General features: G+C 43.9%; 1 protein-coding gene across 5 annotated transcripts in view; it reads left to right on the top strand.

Annotated features, from left to right (window-relative positions):
• PRICKLE1 (prickle planar cell polarity protein 1) overlaps window positions 1–16,324 on the top strand; it is a 100,439-nt gene extending 84,115 nt beyond the window's left edge. For 4 of the 5 annotated variants that reach the window (XM_037126695.2, XM_037126696.2, XM_037126697.2 and 1 more), the window contains exons 2-8: window positions 6,343–6,526; window positions 8,140–8,253; window positions 8,920–9,057; window positions 9,671–9,874; window positions 11,208–11,394; window positions 12,217–13,080; window positions 14,914–16,324. In XM_037126695.2, coding sequence (XP_036982590.2) covers window positions 6,395–6,526; window positions 8,140–8,253; window positions 8,920–9,057; window positions 9,671–9,874; window positions 11,208–11,394; window positions 12,217–13,080; window positions 14,914–15,773 — 2,499 coding nt within the window. In that variant the 5' untranslated portion in view covers window positions 6,343–6,394 and the 3' untranslated portion in view covers window positions 15,774–16,324. The remainder of the gene's footprint in view (window positions 1–6,342; window positions 6,527–8,139; window positions 8,254–8,919; window positions 9,058–9,670; window positions 9,875–11,207; window positions 11,395–12,216; window positions 13,081–14,913) is intronic. The other variant, XM_037126698.2, reaches the window with a different exon arrangement.
• Window positions 16,325–16,540: the final 216 nt, after the last annotated feature.

The following is a 16,540-nucleotide window of genomic DNA, read 5'->3' as shown; positions in this document are numbered from 1 at the left end:
CTGTCCTGACCGTCACTGTCCTATTAATTTTTCCTGTGACCTGGAGTGGCACCCTCCTACTCACATGCCTTTTGTCCTCTCCTATTGCCCGTAGGGTCAACGGCAAAGTCTTCTTCCTGGTAGCTACTATGCGAAAATGTTTTCCACTCCTACCATTGCCATCTGTTGTTGCTTCTTTGGAAGACTCTGTCTTCTGGTGAAACTGTCAGCTCTTTACTGCCTCTTGACATTCATACACTGTGCTGACTTACTAAGCATTTCAGGGAAAATTAGTTAAAGGCTCGACTTTATATGCATATATGTCAAGGTCAATAGAAATAATAAAATCCTTAGCTACCCTGGGTGCAGCACTCAGCTCATCAGAAAATAATTGGTCTCCAAATAACTAAAATAGCATTACAAAATAATAAAGCTGCTTTTTCATTTGAATAATACCTTCACATACTGTATGTTATCTTCTTTAACCAGTGATAACTGGGCTACGGGAGCAATGCCTGAGCCCTTGTCCACAACATAACCATTCTATGCATTACTTTTACACAAACTTTTTCAAAGAAAAGTTGCCTGATTTACAAAATATTGAAAGCAACAAATTTTAAAAGATTTGGAGGTTGTTGGCTGTGTGCAAAGTTAAAAGGTTACTTAAGAAGAGACTCAAGTAGCAGGATTCCAAACATCATGAGAGCAGGGAGAGAAGAAAAACGAGAAAAATTTGGTAACCGTCTTCAAGTGGTGGGTCATGCACTTCCGGATGTCAGCTACGTTGTGAGGGGGCCCTTGAGCCTCCTAAGTGTCCTAGTTGAGGTTCTCAGGCCACACCCAGCTGGACGGCTAGATTAGAACTCCTGCATCTTGAATCCTGCTGCCAGTGTTCTTTCTGTTCGTTTTTTACTCAGAGTGAAAACAAATGATCAGCCAACGGCTAAACCATACATAATTTATTTACACACATACCATTATTAAAGAAAGCAAGAGAATGTATGATAGAATTTGGAAACAATCTCCTCACAACGGATATATCTTTTTTTTTTAAAGTTCTGGCTTATAATCGGATAAATTCCATTGTTTTTTTTCTGATACCTCCCAGAACCATTCAGTGATGCTCTTTAAAGATGAGGATGAATGAATGAATGGAGCAAATGCACCTAGACAGTAAATTTCAGGAGAGACCACTCCTTACATCACTGTGTTGGATGAATGAAGCCATACTCTAATTTGGGTAACAAGGGCCACCTCACAGTGTATACTGGGTGATTACAGTTGTTGTTGTACCTAAGACAACCAGAAAGATGCTGCCTGCTCTGTAGACCATTATACATGATGGATGGGTGCATACACATGTGCGTGCTTGCACATGTGCAGTGTGTACTGGGGTCAGAAATTTTATGTAGGGATTGGTTGGAAGCTGACTCCAAGGGAGTTGGGAATTGTGGCCAAATAACTTAGCAAAATTGCTGGCTCCACAGGAAGGTAGGGCCCTCCCAAACTTAAAAAAATGATGAGACTCACATGTTCACATGTCAGCCTTTGGTCTTTTTTATATTACCATGTTGTCCCTACTCTAGATGTCACTGGTCTGCTTCAGGGAAGTCTGCATAGTCACAATGGAAGTAACAGTGCCAATTGCTGTACATTGATAGTAACTTTAATTCTTTATATTCACATCATTTTTTTCTTCTTTAAAACTCTTTCATATCCTTAAACCATATTTGGAAAGAACAGTTGCCATTGTTGAAGAACCAGGCCCCAGGATATTTGGTGGCTTGTCAAAGGCACCAGATTCTGTCCCTAAGCATCACCCTGCCCCTTGGGTCAGATGTTTCCTTGACAATTATGATGATGGAGAAGTCACACATCGAGAGCTGTTTGTCTTTGAGTCTTTTTAAATGGAAAGAAGTAGCTATTTGACCGTTGTGGAGGAAGAAGAGAGAGAAAGGACAAAGGAGGGACATGGAAGGCTTCCACTTTGTGTTGGGTGGCTGGCCTGGAGTTTCTCCCGCTACAGTCCTTGTCTTTCTGAGAATAGAGTATCTCATCTCTCCGTACCCAGCCTCGGGCTTCTTCTTCCCCTCGTTGTGTCCGTGCTCTGCTCTTCCGTTCACCGTTAACTTCTCTCCTCGATTCCTGTAGTTGGATTTTGCCTTCTCTTCAAAGCAGCATCTGCACATACCATAACCTGCTCGAATATAAGTCAGTACACGCCCTTTGTGCTTGACTCCAGTGCCTTTTTGATGGTGTTGTTCACTCTTAAAGGTGTTGCCTCCTCTCACATATCCTTGGTGGCCAGACTGGAATATGAACAAACCCAACTCTGAAAACTTGTACTTCTTTCCCCCGCGTTACGAGACTTTATTTACATCCAGAACTATAAAGAGATGGCGGAGAGGTGGGGCCCCTGCTGATCCATTTCCTTAACGAGGGCAGACCTAGTGCAGAACTGGGTAATTCATAATTGTCATTCATGTGTGATTTAAGTTCATTCAGCTTAGACAGCATTTCAGGACCAGGGTAATAAGCCTGATTTCCCATAATCACAGAACTATTTTGAGCTGTTTTGGCTTTTCATTCTATTTATTTCCAGCGTCTAACATGATGCCTTGTCGACTGTTTGGTTTTTCAATAAGCATTTTCTAAACAGATATGTTTAATTGATCTGTGGTTAGGTAAGAGAGTGTAAAAAAATACACACCGTGCAGTGGTTGCCACAAAAGTGTGTGGGTGTGTGTTCATGACCAAGTGGAGGAGAAAGAGGATGAAAAAGCAAATGGAGCAAAATGCAAACAGGTGATGAGTCCAGGTAAAGGCTACCTAGGAGCTGCATACTTTCCTCGCAACTTTTCTAAAGTTTTAAATTACATTAAAATAAAAATTACTTACCAAAAGCACAAAACAAATAAAGGGAGGGCAATCTAAGTGGCTCTGCAAACAAAACAAACAAAAAACAAATCCCCAACTGAAAAGAAGCGTTACCATATAGTATAACCCCGTCTGTAATCCTGATCTGTGTCCATCCCTCTTTCACGTGATTGACCTTAAGAGACAACACCTGGCAATGAGATTAATGGGTTTATTCTATTAGATTTAATTCACCCATGTGCTCACGTTTGGCCCAAAAGGAGGTATTTTGGCAGACATACGGTCATGTTTTTGTGTCGTTTGAAAGGCCCTTCCTCATGCCCCAGAGCGTAAGTAATGGCCAGGTTCCTCTTTTGTGTTGTCAAAGCAAATACTATATAGGAGTGTAAATGCCTATGTACGGGATATTTGTAAGATATTTTTATTAATCATTTTTATTATTCTAACCTTTTGCAAGAACCATGCTCAGCAGTCAGCTACTTTTGTATGATGCAGTATGAGACAATGATACACTTAAGAATGTGCTCTCTGGGTCTGCAGACAGGTACAAGTAATTTTTTTTTTTTTAAGTAAGAATCCAAATTCAAGGGTTTTTGTAATCACGTAGAGAGGAACAGTAACTAGTAGTAATGCAGCATCTCTTACTACCACCTGGCGAGTGGAGGTCATGCTATGTATAACTTGTATTTTTTTAATGTTTATTTTTTGGTCAGCCCTCAGAACTTTCTAGTAAAAATAATGTTTTGTCGTTTTATGTAATTAGCCTTTGGTATACAGGAAAAAGGCTTTCTCCAAAGAATAAACTCTGAAGCAACAACTCATGAGGCCACTGAATTTTTACATTCCTTTTAACTGTCGCCTCCTCTGGGCACAGCGGAGAATGCCCCACCCAGCTGTGTCCTTTCCCGGGCCTGCAGTGGGGTCTCATGCGAGGTCACCAGAGGAAAGGGGAGTGGCACATTCAGGTCCCACCTGCAGGAGGCAGTGTGGGGTGGGGGAGGGTTGAGGTCACAGGCCCCATTCTAAGGGTGCTGCTTGTTACCTTACTGACCTTGGACGGTTGACCCGTGGCAAATCACTCTGAGGCTGTATCCTCCTCTGTTCAACAAGATACACCCTGATCAGGTTGCTTGATGTGGTGATTAAATGCCTTAACACTAACAGGCCCAGAAGACCGTGTTAGTTGTCGGAGTGCCAACAAATGAAACTGAAAGCCGTGCCTATGAATAAAACAACTTTGTCACTCATGTTCCTTCAGTTGTTCTCTTCACACTGCTGAAGAGTGACAGCCCTGAGCGTAGGAAGACTGGAAGGAATGTGTGGGATTCGGAGGCTTGAGATGTGGCCAGCACATCCAGGAGGTGGGAGATTGTGGCATTCGATGCTCAAGTTGATTTACCTTGATTAGGGTGGTAACTGGCTGTACGTCTTGTGCAAAAGGCTAATCAAGGAATATGGCTGTATACGTAACTTAGATCTTTGGCAGTTGGCACCTTTGTGCTACTTTGGAAACCCCATGGTTTGTCTTCATTTGTGTTTCTTGTGTTTTAGGATCGTGACATTGAATTCTTAGGCTCTATTTACTATTTACGGTCTTTGTCAGAGTGTGCAGAGTAGGTACCTGAGTGTCTTCCTCCTCAGCCAGACCCCTCAAGAGACAGAGATGAGTCATGATGCGGGTTCAATTGCAGTGAAGACCGTCTTTCTCCTGGAAGGTTTGAGTTAAAGTCTTAACCTCTAGCTTTCTTCCTTTGACATATGGGAACTTGTTTGTTTGTCTGTTTGTTTTAAACAAAAAGGAAAGACTAAATCCAAGAAATGTTGTTACCAACACTCTTTTTTATTGAGGCGCAAGAGCAACTCGCCTGTGTTTAGAAAGCTCTTCCTAAGTCAAGACATGAACAAGTTGCACCTGTGTGAAGGGATGACGTGTTTAAAAGGTCACAACCTCCCAATGGTAGTGTAGGAAATGAGGTCATCTTTACTTTTTGTTCGGGGTGGGTGAGAGGTAAATTTCTCAGTTGGAACAGCCATACTACTGTGTGGTGTGGCTTCTACTGCTAGTAAAGATCGCAGCCATTGGGTGTGTGGCCTCCCATTTGCGAACTATAATTTTTTATGTCCTTTGAGTTGCAAAAGAAAAACTGTAAGCTTTAATAATCGTAGGTTTTAGCAGGTAAGCTTTTCTAACATGTATTTAGAGCTGCATGGAGACAGTCACTGGAAAATGAGTCTCAGGCTGGAAGTGTTTAGGTTTTCCCTGGTTGTTTAAGCAAACAAGGGAAATTTGTAAGGCACAAAGATTTTTGGAAATCTAATGTGTACATGGTGTGATTAGACCCTGGCTTTTATTTTAGCTGTGTGACCTTGGGTAAGTCACTTAACTTCCCTGAGCCTTGTTTTCTCTAAAATTGGGTTGGACTAACTATCTATAACTTTCTTTTTTGGTAGAGAAAAAGGGACAAGTATTAAAAGCTTCATCGGATTCTGAAAGTCTTGTATCTTTGTTTCCTCTTAGGGCCTTGGGATGAGGGATATTTTAAAAAATCAGAGAAAACTAACAAGGAACATAAATGGTAATGACAAAGTTCCTGGGTTGTAGGGCAGGGCCTGTTAACATCGACACCTGGATAGCCTTTCACCTGAGGAGACGTCCGTCAGACCTGGACTTGCATCCGCCTTTGTCCCAAAGCAGGCGGAAGGATGGCAAGGCACACATAGCAGGTGCTCCAGTGAGCGCCTGCTATTACTGCACCTCAACACTGAGAGTCACCAAGCTGGCTTTTCTTTTAAGCTCATGTTTGGCTTCAATTACTTTCTGTTGAAGGAACTCATCAGTGAATATCTGGCCGACTGTAGTTCATAGATAGTTAGGGCTTGCAGATTTAACGTGTTCTAGATTTAACTGTGCTACCTCTACTCAGTGAGCAAACTAAGTTTAGGGTCTCTCAAAACTTAATGAGAAACCTGAAACCTAAGCAGGTGGCCCAGTGCACCCACAGTGCAGGTAGCAGCGCCTTGATGGGGAAAACCGGTGGGAGACGTAAGGAGCCGGTGGGGCTCTGGAGCCACTTCTCCAGGCACACGGGGCCAGGCGGGAGGAAGCGCAGTCCCCAGTGCTTCTTTCTTCAACCCATGGGACTTCACTGGGATGTCATTCGTAGGAAATTTAACCTGATGTGTCAGGCAAAACAATTTCCTTGAACCTTTCCAAGGAATAATTGCGTAGAGAAGCACCTTTTGAAGGCAGCTGGAACTAATTTTGGTGGTCTTTTCTGGAATGCTGAGTGGGTAAGGAGGCTGCTTCTGAACTCTGGAGCCCTAGATTTTAGGTTGCAGCGGGCCAGAGGGGTTGGGATAATGACCCAGCACGTTGGGTACCTCCTGAGGGCCACAGCAGGTGTAAACAAGCATTCAGCAAAGGCTCTCCAAGGGTAAGAGCAGTGCATTCAGGTCCTTAATTGTTTTTTCTCCTGTTGTCCACAGCAGCCATTGTTTGATGTCCTGTGACTGAGAAAACCAGCTTCTGAGTTTTACTATGCCTTTGGAGATGGAGCCCAAAATGAGCAAACTCACCTTTGGGTGCCAGCGGAGTTCCACGTCGGACGATGACTCCGGCTGTGCGTTGGAGGAGTACGCCTGGGTCCCGCCGGGGCTCAGACCAGAGCAGGTGGGAACCTGGTCGTCCCGTGGTGTGTTTTCCAATGAGGTTTAAGGTTTTTCAAGTTGTAAAAAATTTAGACATCATCACAGCCACACTGACATGCTACCCCCCACGGTCCTCACTCTTCTTTGGATAGTTGTACATCTTTTGCGTGTTAAGGTGATACTTAGTTTCTCAATGAAAGTCTTCTATCCCTTTTGTACTCTTGGGTCCAGAAGACTGTAAGGATGAAATCCAGAGTACTACATGTTATGTGGATTTCTGATGGGGCCCTTTGGAGAGAATAGGAGGAATTAACCTTTTTCAAAACTTCCATAACCACAAAGAGGTAATAAAAGAGGAAAGTTTCCATGCCAGCTCTCAGCAATGTGTTTACTTTGGAAGAGAGGCAACACAGAGCTCTAAGAAACCATCTTTAGTGTCATTGCTTAGACATTTGACCTTTGATAACCTTGCACATAAAAGAATCTGTCACCACACAGTGTGGATTTGAAAATTAAAATTGAGGGGCTAACTTGGTGCCTTCTTTGTATTGTTATTTTAAGGAAGATAAGAACCTTCTATGTGTCCACTTTTTATTTTCCCAGTGATGATGAACTTGTTAAAAATTGTGGGTGACAAATCTTCTTGTAAGGGCCGAGGCATCATTTGAAATGAAAGGTACCAACTGGGTATGCAGTTGCTTGAGTTATGGTTGTTTCCCGTATGATGGGAATGCCTTTGAGAATAGGGGCTCCTTGTCCTTCTAGGGCCTAGCACAGCACCTGGCACCCGTGCATCTGGTAAGTGTGTGACTGAAAAGCCTCTACAGCTGACTCGAGGGGAGTGTGCTGGGCACCAGTGAGGACAGGGATATTTTGATGAACTATGCAACAATAGAGGGCCCTTCTAGCGGCTCAGGGTGGGCGGGTTTCGTGAGGTGCCAAGATAGTGAAGCAGAGCCCCAGCGCCCCAGTCTCCTGTCTCTATTTTTCCATCACTTTCATTCTCTCGCAGCCCCACAATACTCTGTAAGGGATGCTCCTTGAAATGTAACAGGGAGAAAACTGAGCTCTCCTTTCAGAATGAACCAAGTATAGCTCCACATGGCTCCCCTCCAGTTTCTTGGGGGAAACTGACTCCAGGTATTTGGAATATAACAGCCATGGAAGCAAAGAAAAGCTGACACTTGGAGAGAACCTGATAAGAGAGAGTTTATAGAGTTTAACAAAACAGCTTTTGTCTTTGCAACGTGTAAAATTCAGAGATCAAGTTCAGCGTGTTGGTGTACTGGCTGGGTTGTGGACAGTGGCACACAGCCTGCAAGGCCACTGGCGGCATTCACCCCGGTCTCCTCTTGGCTGAGGAAACTGGCTGGGAACTGTGGCATTACATGTGCATAGTTTGGTGTGTCATTTATGATGGCCCTAAATGTCACTATAAATGACATTCCTGAAGAGCGGCTTAGCAGCTGGAAGCCTGCTACTTGAAGGGTTGCAGTTCTGCTGAGTTGGCTTAGCTGTTCTTCCCATTAGCGACAAGAGGCCAAACCTTGTACCTACGGGGAAGGTGACTTTTTAAAATGTAATAAGCTAAGATGTGCACTTTCTGTATGCTGACGTCTTCTATCTCTTACTCAGATCCAGCTTTATTTTGCCTGCTTACCAGAGGAAAAGGTTCCATATGTAAACAGCCCTGGAGAGAAACATCGAATTAAACAGCTTTTGTACCAGTTGCCACCGCATGATAATGAGGTAAAACAAAAACAAAAAAATAATCCAGGGAGAAGACTAAAAAAAATAAACACTAAGCATTGAGATGTCCCCTATAAACCCCAGCTCCAGCTGTCTTTTGCTTTTCTTCAGTGAAAATTTGGCTGGAGAATACAGCTTTCCATTCTTTAAGAGAGAAAGGGTGTCAGTGCAATAAACTTAACACAAGTTGGTTTTTATAGTGTTTACAGCCACCCACTGATTCTCAGGAGCCTGCAGATTCCTGAGCTTGCCCTGCCCCTTCATCCAGACTCAGTGCTTTATGGTGGTTCAGGCCACAGTTGGTTGAGTGCCTGTAGAATGTGGAGCAGAAGTGGCAATTAACAAGTTTAAACCTTTTGTGGAAAGGTTAATGTCTTGCAATTTTTTTAGCATCTCTGCTGGTTAGAATTTAAATGAAACATTTTACATTTTTTAAAAAGTGTTCCTTTAAATTGCTTTTCCCTTTCGCTAAAGAGACTGTGAGGTTTGGTGTCAATTACAGGTATGGTGGTGTTTCTGAACTGGGGAATCCTTGGAGGAGCCTGTGTGGTGGCAGGCCGTCTAAACTTGCTGTTTTATTTCCTGAAACTCTTAAGTCTGGAAATAAAGAAGGGGCAAGGGAGGCTTTTGCTCCACTGTGGTGCTTCTGTTTTCCTGTTTGCAAAGGTGCGGTATTGCCAGTCTTTGAGCGAAGAGGAGAAAAAAGAATTGCAAGTGTTCAGTGCTCAGCGGAAGAAAGAAGCACTTGGAAGAGGGACAATTAAACTCCTGTCCAGAGCAGTCATGCATGCCGTGTGCGAGCAGGTAGTGCTTTCTAGAATGAGGAGCTCATGGTGGTGATGTGGATGGAGTGAGCTGGGTGGTAGGTGACCGCGCTAGCACACATCTGGGCCCTGAAAGCCTCCAACAACTAAGAAAAGGCAGGCTCACTTTTTATTAAATAATGAAAGTCACTGTTCATAATTGGCTACACTGCTGTGTGTGACAGAGCAGACTTGCCCTTGTGTAAACATCAGGTGAAATCCTGCTCTTCCGAGGACCCTGGTGTGTCAGGAGGTGCTAGGGTACACCTAGTATTCTCAAAAGGCAGAGACATAATGAAGACATTCAGATCCTTACTGGCTCTTCTTGGCATTGGAAATGCATCCAGCAGGAGGCTGGCTGAGGAAAACCACTGTTAATGTGAGTCAGATGAAACCATTTTTAGAAACAGTCTAGTGGGAAGTCTATCTGAGGCCTGCTCCTTGCAGTTGAGAATCACACATAATCCAGCATTAAGGAGCTACTTGACCACGAACAGGAGGGGAGAAAAATAAAAGCTTTCCAGGCAGATTTGGGCTTGAGTGTCAAGTGGCGAAGGCCGAGAACCCAGTCACTGGAGAAGGAGTTCTCTAACCTCAAGTCCTCTTGTTTTTAGTGTGGCTTGAAGATCAACGGAGGGGAAACTGCAGTGTTTGCCTCACGTGCGGGCCCTGGAGTGTGCTGGCACCCGTCCTGTTTTGTCTGCTTCACGTGTAACGAGCTGCTGGTCGACCTCATCTATTTTTATCAGGATGGAAAAATTCACTGTGGCAGGCACCATGCTGAACTGCTCAAACCACGGTGTTCAGCATGTGATGAGGTAAAAAAGTTCATCCCTTAACACTGGAAAAAATAAGCTTCCAGGGAGCCAACATTCCACTGTTCACAGCTAAGCAAAATATAAATATCTCCTGCTTTTGCTCTGCTTTGTTTTGTACATGTTAAGCTAACCCTGTACATTCATACAATGGAGTAAGATGTAGCTACTATAGAATAGGCAGCACATGTCTTTGTGCATTGATAAGTAGGAGGCTATTGATGGATGATGAGAAAATAAAAACAAGCTGCAGGAAAAGTATACAGCAGATGATCTTATTTGGTTAAATAAAGAGGAACAAACCAAGACTGTATACACACTTGTATACATCCAGAAACAGTATGGAGAGACAACACTAAGTTAATAGTGGTTACCCATGGGGCACGTGGGAAGGGGGATGGTGGCGTGAAAGGAAATTTTTTCTTAAGCTTTTTACTTTAAAGTAATTTTAGATTTCCAGAAGAGCTGGAGATGTTCCAGAGCTCCTGTATACTCTTTTCCCAGCTTTGCCCATTGTTAATGAACATCTTCCCCGTCCTGGGATGTGCACTGAAACTGAGAAGTTACCATTGGTGTCATGCCGTTAACTACACAGTTTATGTAGATTTTCAGTTTCTATACTGTACTAATGTGTCTTTTCTAGTCCAAGATCCAATCCAGGTACCTCAGTGCATTTATTCTTTTTTCCCCATCAATCAGTCTCCTTTGATCAGTGACGCTGAGCACTCAGTCTTTACTTATATACATTATTTTTTAAAGTTTTTTCATTGGTGTGGTATTTGAAGTTTTTTTTTTTTAAACCAAACCCCAAAGCTATGAGGTCTTTAATCTGGAGATGGCAACCAGGCCGAATGAAGCAGGAGCAATGCCGGTGTTGTCCGCACAGCCCAGCACCTCGGCGGCTATAGCTGTCAGGTGCACTGGCGTCTGTGTGAGTTTTCCATTGAGGCACAGACCATTGAATTATTCCAGTGTGAATGTACTCTTCGCCAGATCATGCCAATAAAATGTAATCAGGGAGCAAAAATAATGACCAGACTAATTGTCCCCAGTGAAGAAATTTGTTTAATTTTTTTTAACTTTTCAATTACACTTGACATTCAATATTCTATCAGTTTCAGGTACACAGCAGAATGGTTAGACATTTATAAAGTTTAAACAAGCACTTAGTTTCTCTTTCTTAACATTTTCAATTACTGCCCTTGTTTTATAGCTAAAGCAAGTTAGATGAAAGCTTGAGGCTATAAGAAACAAGCTTAGCTGTCTAAGTGACTTGGCCTTGAAAATAGCTCAGAATGATTTTCTGTCATCCTGTGGTTTCATATTCCTTTTAAAGATCATTTTTGCTGATGAGTGCACAGAAGCTGAGGGTCGCCACTGGCACATGAAACACTTTTGCTGCCTCGAGTGTGAAACGGTCCTCGGAGGGCAGAGGTACATCATGAAGGACGGCCGCCCTTTCTGCTGCGGCTGTTTTGAGTCTCTGTATGCTGAGTACTGTGAAACCTGTGGGGAGCATATTGGTGAGTCCCTGACCCAGCCCGTCTGCTCTGTCGTGTTCCCATCCGTCCCTTTATGATGGTCCAGGGTCTTTCTTTTTTTAATTGAGGTATGAATTACATACAGTGACATGTACAGATCTTCAATGTTTCAATTTGATGAGTCTTGACAAATAAATATATAATTAGTTCTTGTTATTTGAGGGATTTGTATTCTGTAAAGTCACCCAAATTATCGAACAGTGAGCCACTGCTCCTAGGGGAAATACAGGGGTAAGGTTCCGGCCAGCCCCCCGGTCACGTGTCCTGTTGATTCATTAACATTGAACTCACAGCCAGCAGCACTACAACTTGTGCCTGAATGAAGCTTATCTGACATACATTTTTTCTATAAGGCACATCACAGCCTTCTTGCACTGAGGAACACCAGATAGCACTGTAGCACTATGTGTGGGGCCCATTTAAACAGCAAAACCAACAAAAAGCACAAAAATCTGAAGAAAACATGGTACTAAATAGACCTCAAACATGCTACTTGTTGAAAGTAGGAGAGCTGAAAGAAAAGGCAGAGCATCACCTGGTTGGACCTCACCTGGGAACACGTATGTCAGTCCACAGAAGTGTTCCACCACTCTGCACAGGTCTACAAATGACTTTGAAAGCTCTGCAGGTATTGATTATGGGGTTAATAACTTTTAGCAGGTAGGCAAATTCACAAATATGGACTTTGTGTGACCCACAACCTTATCAAGAAACAGAACGTTTCCATTACCCCTTTTCCTATTTCTTTCTCCCTTTGTTTCAAGGTTGAACTATAGCCTGCTCTTCCATACTTTTTCAAAACAGGTGTCGACCATGCCCAGATGACCTACGACGGGCAGCACTGGCACGCCACAGAAGCCTGCTTCTCTTGTGCCCAGTGTAAAGCCTCTTTGCTGGGGTGTCCCTTCCTTCCCAAACAAGGTCAGATTTATTGCTCAAAAACATGCAGTCTCGGTGAAGACGTCCATGCCTCCGATTCCTCCGACTCTGCATTTCAATCTGCTCGGTCAAGAGACTCCAGAAGAAGTGTCCGGATGGGCAAGAGCAGTCGGTCGGCAGATCAGTGTAGACAGTCTCTCCTTTTGTCTCCTGCTCTAAACTACAAGTTTCCTGGACTCTCAGGCAATGCCGACGACACCCTTTCTCGGAAATTAGATGACCTGAGTCTCTCCAGGCAGGGAGCAAGTTTTGTCAATGAAGACTTTTGGAAAGGCAGAGTAGAGCACGAAACCCCAGAAGACCCCGAAGAATGGGCCGAGCATGAAGATTATATGACGCAGCTCCTCCTCAAGTTTGGTGATAAAAGCCTCTTTCAGCAGCAGCCCAATGAGATAGATATTCGAGCCAGTGAGCACTGGATATCTGATAACATGGTTAAAAATAAGACTGAGTTAAAGCAAAATAACCAGAGCCTTGCAAGTAAAAAATACCAATCTGATATGTATTGGGCACAGTCACAAGATGGACTGGGAGATTCTGCCTATGGCAGCCACCCAGGCCCGGCCAGCAGCAGAAGGCTCCAGGAGTTGGATTTGGACCACGGGGCTTCAGGATACAATCATGATCAAACGCAGTGGTATGAAGGTTCCCTGGAGTGTTTGTCAGACTTGAAACCAGAGCAGAGCGTCCGGGATTCTATGGATTCTTTGGCTTTGTCTAACATCACAGGTACGTAATCTAGGGATTATGCAGTGTTTGAAAAAAGAGTCACTAAAAAGTTTGTTCTGGAAATTACAGCTCAGCACCAGTAGGGGCTATGTTAATTTAAAATAGACCAAGGGAAGGAAGGAGTTTCTGTTAAATGCCAAACACTATATAGTAAAACAAATATACACGTGTGTCTGCATATGTATATAACCTTTCTGAATAGGTATTGATTTCGGTAATGGAGTCTGCATCTGTGTCTGAAAGATACTGTTCTCTTTGGTATCTCTCTGGATTGTGTTGCATGAATTTCAAGTTATTAAATCAGTCTGCACACTTTATATGCTGATAACATTTTTTGTATTTCTCTGAATCACCATGTGGCAGCAGATAGCTCAAAAATAGCTAAATATATTTTACCCGGATTATAAAATAATTTCACTTTAATGTTTTCAAAGCATTCATATTAGTTATCCACATTTCATCCTTAAAATGAACAGTATACAGTGGATATTATTGCATCTTAATATGGAAACTTGAATTACCAGAGGCTAAAATGCCTAACTTTACAGAGATTTTTAAAGGCAAGATCACACCTAGCACCTAGCCCTCCTGAATCTCACATTTGGAGTAAGTCTTCAGATACAAAAATACTGCTGTTACACAGCTAGTTTTATGGTCAAACTAAATGACATCCAATGCTTTCATAAAGCTGGTAATTACTGTAATGCAGACAGGACAGGCTTTAGTGGCTGCCCACTGCCAGAAGCGCGCCTGTGCCAGGAGCTGCACCCAGAAGAAAGGATGAGAGAGCTACCCTCCCAGTTTCTCTTGGGCTTGTCCAAGGAGAGTTGAGGAACAGTAGATGAGACCATATTATTTAAGCACCTCCTGTCTTCCGGGTCCTACGTTAGATGTTTAACACTGATCAGAAATCGACGTTATTTGGTACACATAAAGGGTTAGGGCCAGACCTTCCTTGACTACACAGGTAGAAAAACAGGGCTCCCTTTAGAAAGTAGGAAGTTCTGTAGTACCCACCTGACGAGTCCATACCAGTCCTCACTGTCACTTCCATTCTGCTGGGCCATATTCATTTATTTTCACTTGCTTGGGGCCTGATGAAAAGGAGAACAGTGTCAGTTTGAGGGAAAGTTTCAAAGTAAAATTAATCTGGAAGTGGCATGTTATTTTACAGGTTGCAGGGGAAGATGACAGCCTAGGTTAGGGGTTGGCAAACTTGTGTTAAGAGCTAGATAGGGCTTCCCGGGCCAAACACTCTCTGTTGCAAATACTCAATTCTGCCACTGTAGAAAGCAACCATAGAAAATACGTAAGCAAATCGGTGTGGCTGTGCTCCAATGAAATTTTATCCACAGATAGGCTATGGGTGGGAGGTGGTTCTTGGGCTGTGGCTTACTGACCACCACCTAAGTACAAAGGAAGGAAAACCAGTCTAGGAGGATCATAATGGTGGCTGTGTGGATGCAAAGGAAGGGATGGATTTGGCTTTAATAGATTGAGAGGCAGAAGCTTCCAACATGTCATGTGTATAAATTGATGATGAGACTTTTATGAAGGGCATTTACATTGCTGCTGCTCATGCCATGTGCTGTAACTAATATTTGGCTCCAAAACACTGGACTCCTAAGAGAGGCTATGCCTCTTGGATTGGTAAGAAAATCTGTATCGCCTTTCTATATGTCTGTGCATATTGTTTTTACCTCCTGGTTATTAATCATGATATTGGAATTTAGGAGAATTTTCTGAAATGCTTCCTTTCAATAGCTTGCTTGTAATAATTGTCAGAACATTAGAATTATAGAGACTCACATCTTGTTTTGGCTTTCCTTGCAGGGGCTTCGGTGGACGGAGAAAGTAAGCCGAGGCCATCATTATATTCTCTGCAGAACTTTGAGGAAATGGAGGCAGAAGATTGTGAGAAGATGAGCAATATGGGAACTCTGAACTCTTCCATGCTGCACAGGAGTGCGGAGTCCTTAAAGAGTCTAAGCTCAGAGCTGTGCCCAGAAAAAATCATGCCTGAGGAGAAACCAGTACACCTGCCAGTGCTCAGAAGGTCCAAGTCGCAGTCCAGACCGCAGCAGGTCAAGTTTTCCGATGACGTCATTGACAACGGGAGCTACGAGAACCTGGAGATCCGGCAGCCTCCCATGAGCGAGAGGACTCGGAGGCGCGTCTACCACTTTGAAGAGAGAGGATCCAGGCCTCACCACCGCCGCAGGCGGAGCAGGAAGTCGCGCTCCGACAACGCCCTGAACCTCGTCACGGAAAGAAAATACGCCGCCAAGGACCGCCTGCGGCTTTACGCGCCCGAGAACTACGAGAAATTCCTCCAGAACAAGAGCGCCCGGGAGATCCAGGCCTACGTCCAGAACGCGGACCTGTACGCGCGCTACGCCCACGCCGCGTCCGACTACGCGCTGCGCCACCCCGACGTGCCGCGCTTCCTGGGGCTCTGCGGCGAGGACGACGACTCCTGGTGTTCCTCCTCCTCGTCGTCCTCCTCCGACTCGGAGGAGGAAGGGTACTTTCTTGGACAGCCGATTCCTCAACCCCGGCCACAGAGGTATGCCTACTACACAGACGACCTTTCTAGTCCGGCGTCTGCACTGCCCACGCCTCAGTTTGGCCCGGGGACAACCAAATCCAAGAAGAAGAAGGGACACAAGGGCAAGAACTGTATTATTTCTTAACCTAGTAGCTGTGGAGACCATGTTTAAACTTTAAACTTAGCCATTAACCATCTTGAAGCATATCTTTTTTTTTCTTTCATAGGAAAGTTGCTAAAAATAGCTTAAAGTGCTTTGCCCATGTAAATGAGCCCCGACTGCTGTTTACAATGTCAGGTTAACTTAGAGGAGGTGTGATTTCTCCCGTTTACCCTCCCCGGATGGTGCCCGGTTGCCACAACCAGTCTGGTGCATTACAGTTTTACGTTGCTGCTTTGGTCTCCAGTCCGCAAGAGAATCCGACAGACACTGTCGTGAGCCGATTGGACGGGGGTGTTGATTTTAGGCAACGGAGAACTTTGGCCACCTTTGTAAAGCAATAGCGTTTGTCGTCCGTGTTCGCCAGGTTGGCGCAAGTCCGGATCGGTCTGTCTTGTGCGGCATGCACGTGGTCACACTGACCCAGCCAACATTGTGCGTCCCATCCCGTGAGGCCACCCCGTCCCCACTGCAGTCCTTTTTAGTCAGGTAAACATTGTATTGTATTAGCTCCAGCTACAGATTGGGGGGGGAAAGACAAAAAAACTTTGCTATTTATAATGTAGTATTTCATAGACTTAAGTGTATTCCTAATTTAACGGTGCAAATATTAATGTACATACTGTACAGTTCAGATTTTAAAGCTGATATTTTTATATCCCTGAATTGCAAGATGTTTGTTACACTGCAGTGCTAGATTCGTTAGGGAACCAGAAACAGCATTTATGGATGAAATGATTGCTTGTATTTTA

Source organism: Artibeus jamaicensis, unplaced genomic scaffold (genome assembly GCF_021234435.1).
Source record: "Artibeus jamaicensis isolate MK-2021 breed Jamaican fruit bat unplaced genomic scaffold, CSHL_Jam_final contig_233, whole genome shotgun sequence".
NCBI lineage: Eukaryota > Metazoa > Chordata > Mammalia > Chiroptera > Phyllostomidae > Artibeus > Artibeus jamaicensis.
Note: the sequence above shows the minus strand (reverse complement) of the source record. Positions and strands in the feature narration are given on the sequence as shown.